The sequence below is a fragment of the Salmo trutta genome, chromosome 6 (genome assembly GCF_901001165.1).
Source record: "Salmo trutta chromosome 6, fSalTru1.1, whole genome shotgun sequence".
NCBI lineage: Eukaryota > Metazoa > Chordata > Actinopteri > Salmoniformes > Salmonidae > Salmo > Salmo trutta.
Genome location: NC_042962.1, coordinates 12,647,095 through 12,657,526, shown reverse-complemented (window position 1 = coordinate 12,657,526; position 10,432 = coordinate 12,647,095). Strand labels below are relative to the sequence as shown.

Here is a 10,432-nt window from a genome sequence, read left to right as displayed (position 1 = left end):
CTCATTTCTCCTAATTCAATTACTGGGTTGTGAGCCTATATTCCCTCTCATCCAGTGTGCTATCTTCGGCAAACATATACTCCTTTAGTTCAATATTGGGCTAACGTCCTAACGTTACATGTAGTAGTCCAAGGACCTTACATGTTCTTTTTAGAGGTGAATTGGCTCTGGCAGCCAAAACAGCCAAATACTCCATCTAAATGTGAATCGATTCTCAATTGCGGTACAGTCCTAGAAACATAAAATACTCTACTTTCATATCACATAAAAATTTCACAAATTCTAAAATATACATTTACTGTACTCCAGTGGAGGCTGGTGGGAGGAGCTATAGGAGGATGGGCTCATTGTAATGGCTGGAATGGAATTAATGGAACGGTATCAAACATAGAAACCACGTTTGACTCCATTGGAGATCTCACTTGTTCATTTAAGGAATGGCCTTAAATTAACAAACTCAGGGGCACCGGGCTATGCAAGACGAACTCAATTAATCACAAAGAAATCCAGAATTATAGCCAAATTGGTAAAAGGCTTCAGTGTGGTTAATGCGTGAATTCTGTGATGGCCCTGTATCTACTCATCTTTTTAAACCCCCAGTTCCAGCTGTGTGTGTGCAATTTGCTGCCTCTATCACTACATTTACAATCCTAAAACATAGCTGCCCACTACATGGAATTCTATGGCTAAGCTTCCAACATTCTAATGTCAATGGCAAAATAATGGTGATTTTGTAAATAATAGTTGTAGCTGACGCTTTCAAAGTTGGTTATATTATATATAATTTGAAAGGTAATTTCATGACTTTCAGAACCACTTATCAAACAAAGTTTAAAATGTATCAGGTTTAAAAAAAAATTAAGCCGTTTATACAAGTAATTTTGATATGTATCCTAGAGGTCAAAGTCCTTTTGACCTGAAAATTCCCAAAACGTGTCTGATGGATAGCTGTGAATCTAAGCTTTCCAATTATATATGACCAACGGATTTAAGTGAGCAATAACGTGTTATGTACTGACATTGTTTGTCATAGGCTAAAATACATATGGGAGAAATGAAATTAATAGTGATAACATACAGAAAGTTACAATTGCTGCACTGCTTTCAGACATTTTCCAACTCTAGGGTCATATATGTTAAAAAAAAAATCACCACGATACGAACCCCCCTGGCTCATGGACTAAAGGATTGCTAATTAGCTATCTTGGTCTCCAAACACTTGTATGTGAATGGAAGGACGCCGCAAGCGGGTTGTCACTGAAAACAAATACTGTTGGCTGCAACTGCGTTAAAACAGTGTACAGTAAGTGTATATTTTTAATTTGTGAAATTATTTTGATGTGATATGAAAGTAGAGGGCTTTGTGTTTTTTGAATTGTACCACAATTGAGAATCGATTCACGTTTAGATGGAGTATTTGGCCGTAAGAGCCGATTCGTCTCTAACAGAGCATGTAAGGTCCTTGGACTATAAGGAGCGAAGTTATGCACCTTTAGTCCATTATTGGGCTAGGGACTACTAGAGACACATTTTTTGGACTACCACTTTAATGGAAACCATATAAATAGCCCTCCCTATAGGCATGCGTTTCCACTTGATAGCAGTCAGTCAAAACTGACTGAAAAACTAACATTTGCTTTTCGGTCTTGACGTTAGGCATAACGTTAGCAGTGTGGTTATTTGACTTATTTAACCCTTATTTTACCAGAATTTAACTGTGAACATTCTCAATTACAGCAACGACCTAGGGGAGAGTAAGGGGGATGAATGAGCCAATTGGAAGGTTTAGTGTTAGGTTTAAAATCACATTAGGAGAGAATGTATAAATAGGCGGGGTTTATGATTTGTGGTAACTTGTGACGAGCCTACGGATGCCGCAGTAAAATTGGTCGCGCTTGCGCAGTCCCGTTCCTCTTTTTCCTGGAAGGTAAGCGTTGCATGGCGCGTGCTACTGTTCACGGGGCAAAACATACAACTTTTAGTAGTTAATGTCAGTTTATTTTTGACTGGTCATATTCGTTTTAGATTTTGATAGTCGAAAGAGAAGTGAAAAGGTCGAAATGAAGTTTGTTTGCTGAGTGTAGGTGCTCTCAGCGATAGGGTGTGGGTCCCATGTTTCTGTATCCACGGCTCTAATGAAAAAGAGGCATGAGGCCTTCCGCGCGTTTGTTGGAAGTTGTTAGTCATCATGTCTTGCTAGACATACTAGCCTAGCCAGCTAGCCAAATGTTGACAACTCCGCTAGGAAAGCTAACCATGTTGTAATGTACTTTGACATGAGACTTTTAACATGCATATAGTTGTGTAATGACTGAAATTGTAACTTTCTGAAAATAACCTTTTTTTTTGTTTAGACAAAACATTGTTTTGGTAATCGCTAGCTAACATTAGCTAACTGGCTAGGTAACAATGTGTTCGTAATCACTAACGCTTGCTAGCCATGTCGTAGCTGACTGGCTACATTTTAATGAAAGTTCGTTGTACAAATATGGGGACGTTATCTACATTGGCATGGATTAAATGCCAACTACTTAAAATGACCCGCACGTTGACAAAATGAGCTTTCCGGCAACAGCATGGAATAGTCATTCTAGCTAACGGCGGCAAGCTAAACACTTTCAATCTAGCTAGCCAGTTGGATAACACGTTACCGCTTCTATTTACAAACCAACGAGTCGCTTAATAGTTTAACACTCAACATTGGTATGTATGTCATTATAATCCGTAATCGGTGTTAGTGTATTCGTCCAACTTGTTCATCAACAGGCATGGTTAACTAGTTACCTAGCGTGTTGCCGGGCCTGGCCGAATATCTTGTTAGCCTCTTTACTAACCTAGCTAAACTTGTCAGAAGTTGGTTTAACGGTATCGCTGGTACTTGTTTATCATTAGCTAGCTGACGTTAGCGCAGGGGAAGTTGTCTAGCCAACAGGGGCAATAAATGTTGTCCGGTCGGTTCCGGGCCAGGCCTCTCCGTTATTGACCGGGGCACTATGATGCGGCAGGTTTATTGCGCGGCGAACTCCGGTTCTGCCTCCCGAGTGAAGGCGCAGGCCAAACTGGGACACGTGGACAGGGCGTGGGGATGTTTAACCAGACGAGGTCGGGCCTTGGTCGTCTCTTTTCGTCTGATTTGTCAAATAATTATGTTAAGAGTCACCCTTAATATTGTCTGCAAGCTTTCCACTGGTGCTGGGACGTCCATTCCCACGTCTTCATCCTCCACATCACGTGTGTCAAACTCAATCCACGGAGGGTCGATTGGATGCAGGTTTTTCGCTCCTCGTACTTGATTGATGAAATAAGGTCACTGATTTATTAAGGAACTCCTCTCAACTGGTTGTCTGGGTCTTAATTGAAAGGGAAAAGCCAGCAGACACTAGGCCCTCCATGTGATGAGTTGGACACCCCAGCTCCACATGTTGGCTATGACGTAGTCCCCACTAGCCATGGATGGATGGGTGTTGTAAAGTTTAGTCATGAAGTCGATGATATTTAGGAGAATGCGATTTGAAAGGGTCAGGAGCCAAATGCTCAGTAATTTCACTTAACATGCTTTGCAAAAACTACTAATCCTGCCTGTTTACATGGACATGTCTGAAATCAATCAACTTTGATAAATGCAGAAAATCAGTAATCTAAATAAACGTTCTACCAGAGCAGCCATGTTTATGGGAAACCAATTTGATTCTGAGTTCGGACATATACAGTTTGTATGTAAACTATTTCTAAGACGCATGCTTCCAGTTTTTCATAACTCACTTGTGCATAACACCTTAAGCAGACCGAAAGTGTCATTGCATCAATGCTTTGTAATAAATTGTCAGAACTTTTTTCGTTATGTAACCCAACATTTTTAGTGACTGTGCAACAAAAGTTAAGCAATCACCCTTTGCTACTGTTTCGGTTTAGCCTACGCTTACTATTTGATTGCATACGTTTTGGATGAATACAATGTGCGCACCACTCGGAACACACTGCCTCTGCAACACAATGCTCCGAAGGCAAACGCAACACTCCATTGGAAATAAATGTACACTAAACAAAAATAAGAACGTAACATGTAAATTGTTGGTTTCATGAGCTGAAATGAAAGATCCCAGAAATTTTCCAGATGTACAAAAAGCTTTTGCAAATGTTTGGCACAAATTTGTTTACATCCCCATTAGTGAGCATTTCTACTTTTGTCAAGATAATCCATCCACCTGACATGTGGCATATCAAGAAGCTGATTAAACAGCATGATCAATACACAGGTGGACCTTGTGTTGGAGACAAAAGGTCACTCTAAAATGTGCAGGCTTGTCACAACAATGCCACAGATGTCTTAAATTGAGGGAGTGTGCAATTGGCATGCTGACTGCAAGAATGTCCACCAGAGCTGTTGCCAAATAATTTAATGATAATCTCTCTACCATAAGCTGCCTCCAACATTGTTTTAGAGAATTTGGCAGTATATCCATCCGGCCTCACATCTGCAGGCCACGTTTTATGTCGTGGAGTTATGGTTTGGGCAGGATTAAGCTACGGACAACAAACATGATTGCATTTTATTGATGGAAATTTGAATGCGTAGAAATACCGTGATGAGATCCTGAGGCCCATTTTAAGAAGATATCTGTGACCAACAGATGCAGATCTGTATTCCCAGTCATGTGAAATCCATAGATTAAGGCCTAATGTGTTTATTTCAATTGACTGATTTCCTCATGAACTGTAACTCAGTAAAATCTTTAATTTGTTGCATTTTATTTTTGTTCAGTTTACTTCTGGTGTACCAAACCGTAATGATGCTGTCTGATCGGTGCTGCACATACAGATCAACTACACTGCAGGAACTCTGATTTAAGCTGTTAACATGTCTTGATGTTTCAGAATATTACTCACACAACCAGGTTTTTAATCGGCGTATGCTTACTTCGATTCTGACCGTGCTCCGGTTTAGATACGCAGAGTAAGGCGTTTACATAATAATTGCCATACACGGCCTACTGCCATCAGTTTAATATGGAATTATTAATGTGCGTGTTAACACTCATTGGCCCTTTACACCTTTAGGACTCGCTGTTCTTGAGCTGAGCTATGTGTGAGTCATTTCTCTGGCATTTTAAGTGTTGTGATGTCTTTCAGAAGGTCAAGAGTGGACTGAGTTTTGGGACTATAGTCAAAAGTTAAATTTCTCCAGTACAGACCAGTGGATGTATTGCCAGTGCGGTAGCTCAATCAGGGATGTTTTTCCTTATTTAATCAGGGTTTCTGGACTTTTCTGATCAGTATTCATACATCATTGAATTCAACTGTCACTGCTGTAGCTGTAATTGCTTGTTCTAACCTATGCATCTTCCCCTGCAGTGCCCCTAATCCATCGCACCATGGCAGACACTGATCTTGACTTCACCACCGGAGAGTCTGGCGCCTCCGCCACCATTCCTATGCAGTGCTCTGCCCTGCGAAAGAACGGCTATGTGGTGTTGAAGGGACGCCCTTGCAAGATCGTGGAAATGTCCACCTCCAAGACAGGAAAGCACGGACACGCCAAGGTAGGGGATTGACTAGACATGCATACAAATACCACACTCTAGGGATGCCCATGGTGGAAATGTCCCACAGTATTGGGGAATTTGGGTGGTCTGACATTGGGTGTACATTATTATTATACCTCTATTTCAACAAGGAACACAGACTGAGACCAAGGTCTTTTTTACAGCTGGGCCCTGCGTATACATGATTCACATACAGTTTAGGTACAATAATTAAGAAACTACAAGACAAACAAAATGTTCACAGAAAAATACAGCAGCAGATTATTATATGTACACAGGTTATTCCCCTAACAGCACAAGAACTTGCATTACCCGAAACAGTTACAAGCAATATAAAAATCCTCCAATAAATACTTAAAATGGACAAGGGGGACAAGAGTCAAGTTTAAGTTTAGTCTGCAGGCTGTTCCATAGGCAAGGAGCGTAACAGGAAAAGGCAGCCATACCCAACTCTGTGGAAATCACATGGGCCTCAAGTGTAATCCATGCTTGAAACATGGTTTTAGGAATTCTAATTCTAATATTGATGAGTGATGATAAGGTAGTTTATTCAAAGTGCTTTATAGACAAACACAAGAGCATGTTGTTCTCGTCTCATGGACAGCGAAGTCCAACCCACATTTTATATATAAAACACAATGGTGAGTTCTGTAGCCAGCACCTGTAATAGTACATGCGTTGTCCACATCTGTAGTAATTGACCCATAAGTGCTTCGTCTGAATTCTCCAATCATAACTTTTGACTCATCAGATTAGGTTTTACTTAACATGTTATGATAATGCTATTAGTGGTGTAGTAAAACTCTCCGTCCTCTCTTTAGGTTAACATGGTGGGCATTGACATCTTCACCAACAAGAAGTATGAGGACATGTGCCCCTCCACCCACAACATGGACGTGCCCCACATCAAGAGGAATGAGTTCCAGGTCAGTGTGAGCTCCCTTCCTGCCCAGTGAAGATTTTCCTATGCCACAAGGGTTCTCTTATCCAACATGTTCTCACACAATTAGAATGCCAGTTAACCTCTTGCCTACTAATTCAATAAGGACTTGACTAATTCTATCAGGACACTACTCTTCTAGAGACTAGCAAATCCACTTAACACTGCAGTCACTGTCTGGTGTCAATCCAACCACAGTCTGGGATAATAAGGCTAGAAACTCCCAGAAGACTGCCTGTGTAGTCCTGTATTTGGGCAGGTCAATGGTTTTTCAGCCGGTCAGTGTGTATGGGGACTAGTGAGAACTGCTGTCATCCTTGTCCAGAGATGTACTGCTCTGAAGTAGTTGCTGAGGCATTGGGGAAGTTGTTTTCCGGTTGGTTACATTATCTGGGGGGAGACCTATGTCACAAAGCAGGATCAAATACGTTGGTGTATGAATGCCCTGACTTCTGCAGAGGCCGTATCACAGTAAATGCTACGCGGCCAATGCAGACGCCGGATTGACCATGCAGGGCCTTTAAGGTATGGTCAGTTGGGTGCCTCAGTGCTTCTCACTCGTTCCCGGTACTTCATTTAAACACACTTGATCACATATTAAAGTGGAACTGACCGCATTTTAGCAAAATTAAGTATTTAAAAAATCTGTTCACATAAACCCCCAGGAAGAATGACAAGCTAGCACTTAGATATGGTCATCTTGATAAATTAGAATGTTTGAGAATTATGTATACTAAGGCATTTGTGAAAATTCTATAGCAATATAGAATGGGAAAGCAGCCGTGCATTTGAACAATTAAGACACTGCAGCCAATAAAACCTAAAGCACCCGTCTCGTCCAGTACTGGAGTCTATGCAGACCGGTGCACCATAACCAACCAGAGCTACAGTAGACCTTTATGCAAACAAGCGATTTGCCACAGAAGCCTGTCATCATTTGTCTTGAACTGGACTGTGTGTTTACAGGCAGTTGGGCCTGTCATCATTTGTCTTGAACTGGACTGTGTGTTTACAGGCAGTTGCAACAGCACAACTTTAGATCATTAGAACACATTCACCAAAATACACTTGAATGGATTTCTGCAACTATGTAAATACCACCTTAGTCCTCTTACATTTGGGAACATGACAGCCCTAATGATCAAGCAACCATAAAAAGGTAAGCTCTCTCTCTGTTATGCACACCAACAACAAGATCAACAACTAATACTAGCCAGAGCAAGATGAGCTAAAATCTAGCGAAGGAACATTAGATAAACCCTGTCAAACTGTTTCTGCTAGTTGGCTGTCAAAATTTGCGCTGATAAACGATGGGGAATTGTAGCTTACTTGTCCTTCTGCAGCTTGCCTGCAACCAAGCTAACTGGCTACAGTTGACTGTCTTGCTAGCTAGCTACTTCCAGACACAAATGAGAGAACACCTCACTCTGACCATTTTACTTGCCGTAGTAGAGCTGGTTAGCTAGGCTGTTTACATGTTATCTAGTTTACATGTTATCTGTTCTTGACTGACTTTTTTTGCCTACCTTTACTAACACTGGTCATATTCAGTTGGTGTTGCACGTTGGTAAATTAATCAGTTATTCTGCGCTCTGGAACACTAAGAGGACTGCTGGTATCGGAGCTGATAGCCAGAGTGAATTTGCCAACGAAAAAGATATGCTAACTTGATAAGTTGTTCAAGTTGTTGCACACTAACCAAATGATACCTGCATATCTAGCTGTGTATATCCACCGAAAAATGATACAGGGGGGGGGAAGTCAGTCACTCAATGACATGACATCCTCCTAGCAGCTAGCTAATGTTAGGCTCTGTGTTTAGCTTGCTACATAAATGGATACGCTAGCCACGTTATGACTGCCTTATGATCATTGCTAGTTTTATTGTATTGCCATTCCCAGCCTTAGTTACATTCATCCGTTTCTGTCCAAAATATATTCTTCATGGAAACTGAAACCGTGCATCCTGAAGAGGCAGCAAACATTCTACCAGGACAGCTGTGATTTACAACCTGAGCAATATGTTCTGGACTACCCAGAAATGTATTGGTGAATTATATTAATCATGTATTGAACTGCATCCATCTATTCTGCCAGCAATGCCTTAGTGTAAGTCATGGAATGTTGAGTGAAATATATCCTTTTTTTAAAAACCTCTTATAAAGTTGGTTTTGTAGCATAAACTGGGAATTTTATTATTGGACAGATTTTGATTCTGTTTTTTCATATCTGCAAAGTAGTTAACGCTGTTCCACGTTTAATGTAACTGTAAATTGTTTGTTTGCTCACACTGGTTGGCATTGGAGCGTTACTCTGTGTTAATGCGCCGTTTCTAATGCAAGACGATCACTCAGCACTGCACCCAATACCCGTGGCGTGAGTGTGAATGGTTCTTGACCCAGAGATCTCCTGGAGATGGCCGTTACACCACAGTGACTAGATCACACACTTGATGTGATGGCTAACAAAACAAATGAACAAACACACTTCCCAACATGCTCACCTCACACACCATCGTTTGTTTTTATTTTGCTTATTGCTTTCTGATCTGCACGGTGACTAAAATGAAGACTACCTGGAATGTGCCTTCATGTGTCCGACTGTAGATTTAAACATGCGTTTGTGTTTCCAGCTGTTGAACATCACTGATGGGTTCATGTCCCTCATGGGTGACAATGGAGACGTGAGGGAGGACCTGCGCGTGCCTGATTCAGACCTGGGAAAGGAGATCGAGCAGAAGTTTGCCGCTTCAGAGGATATCCTGGTGAGTCTGGGGATGTGTGTGTGAAGCTTGACCAGTTTGTTTTGGTTAGTGGTGGTCTTAGCCTTAACCAATCATATCTGTCTGCAGGTTTCCGTGCTGTCTGCTATGGGGGAGGAGTGTGCTGTGGCCATTAAGCAGATGACCGGTGGCAAATAGAAAGACAGGACTGACCTGCCCAGGCAACAAACTCCACCCACAACCAGTCTCTAGTATTCTTATTGGTTCTTCTGTCACCAAAGCGACGGCCTTCACAGACAACCTCAATCATTCTGTTGTGATTACTCCTTTGTTTTTTGGTTTCTCTCTCTCTCCGACGCTGTCGGACTGTCCCAGCATTACTGCGGCACGCTCGCTGTGTTGGGTGGCATTCTGCCGGATCACTGAGGTTTTGTTTAGTTCTACATAATCTACTATATAAAGAAAAGTACTTATTGGTGAAATATAGATTCTTTTTTTGACTTCTTCCTCATTCCTGTTTATTTTTGCCTTCGAGATGTTTGTCTTGCCACATACATTCCTGAATGTTTAAAATAATGATGGGATCCAGCTTTTTGTATGATAATTTTTTTATATTCCTTATAATTGAGCTCGTCTGAGGCCTTTTTAGAGGGAGGGGGGAGCTGTTTGAATGGTGGGAGGAGGGGGGCTTGGGGCCCCTTTTACTGACATTGAACTACGTTAGGGTTGTCCCTCTCTGGCTGCCATACTGCTGCTTCCCAGCATGGCCTCTGCTCTGGCTGATCAGACAACTGATGCTTTTTCTCCCAAACCGTGGGAACGCCGGTGGTTAGCACTTAACAAGCAGTCTTAACAGTCCCACTCCAGCATTTCAAAACACTTCGATATGAAGAAAGAACATTAGAGAAAAGATGCTAAATATGGAACCAAACTTCAGTGATTTTCTCTTGTCAATGCCGCTCTGTCTGTTTAGAAAGCCGGAGGGCCCAGTGCGCTTGCCTATCACCACGGCAACCTAGCCCCGCCCTGGGCATCCCATAATAGTCGGAAAGAGTGAGGCGTTGGTTGGTGTGGCAGCGTAGAATGTTCTGGAAGGCATTTTGCAGTGAGGTGTGAGGGGCTCGATCGGGGGGGGGGGGTGGAGTTGCAAACTTATTTTGTTCACTCGAGGCCTTTGTCACCTGACTGGAGATGGCAAAAAATAAAGTTAAAACAAATAGAAAAAAA

General features: G+C 41.8%; 1 protein-coding gene across 2 annotated transcripts; it reads left to right on the top strand.

Moving 5' to 3' along the window:
• The first annotated feature begins 1,827 nt into the window (after positions 1–1,827).
• On the top strand, positions 1,828–10,432 carry eif5a (eukaryotic translation initiation factor 5A). 2 transcript variants are annotated; one of them, XM_029755276.1, is made up of 5 exons: positions 1,828–1,927; positions 5,353–5,540; positions 6,365–6,469; positions 9,116–9,247; positions 9,335–10,432. In XM_029755276.1, exons 2-5 carry the CDS (start codon positions 5,373–5,375, stop codon positions 9,401–9,403), a joined length of 474 nt encoding a protein of 157 aa, XP_029611136.1. In that variant the 5' UTR covers positions 1,828–1,927; positions 5,353–5,372; the 3' UTR covers positions 9,404–10,432. The 2 variants fall into 2 exon arrangements, with proteins under 2 accessions (XP_029611136.1, XP_029611135.1); XM_029755275.1 differs by lacking the exon at positions 1,828–1,927 and adding an exon at positions 5,068–5,086.

Coding starts and splice junctions, on each gene's coding strand:
- eif5a (XM_029755275.1), top strand. Junction 5,541..6,364: donor GAAAGCACGGACACGCCAAG/GTAGGGGATTGA, acceptor TCCTCTCTTTAG/GTTAACATGGTGGGCATTGA. Junction 6,470..9,115: donor TCAAGAGGAATGAGTTCCAG/GTCAGTGTGAGC, acceptor TTGTGTTTCCAG/CTGTTGAACATCACTGATGG.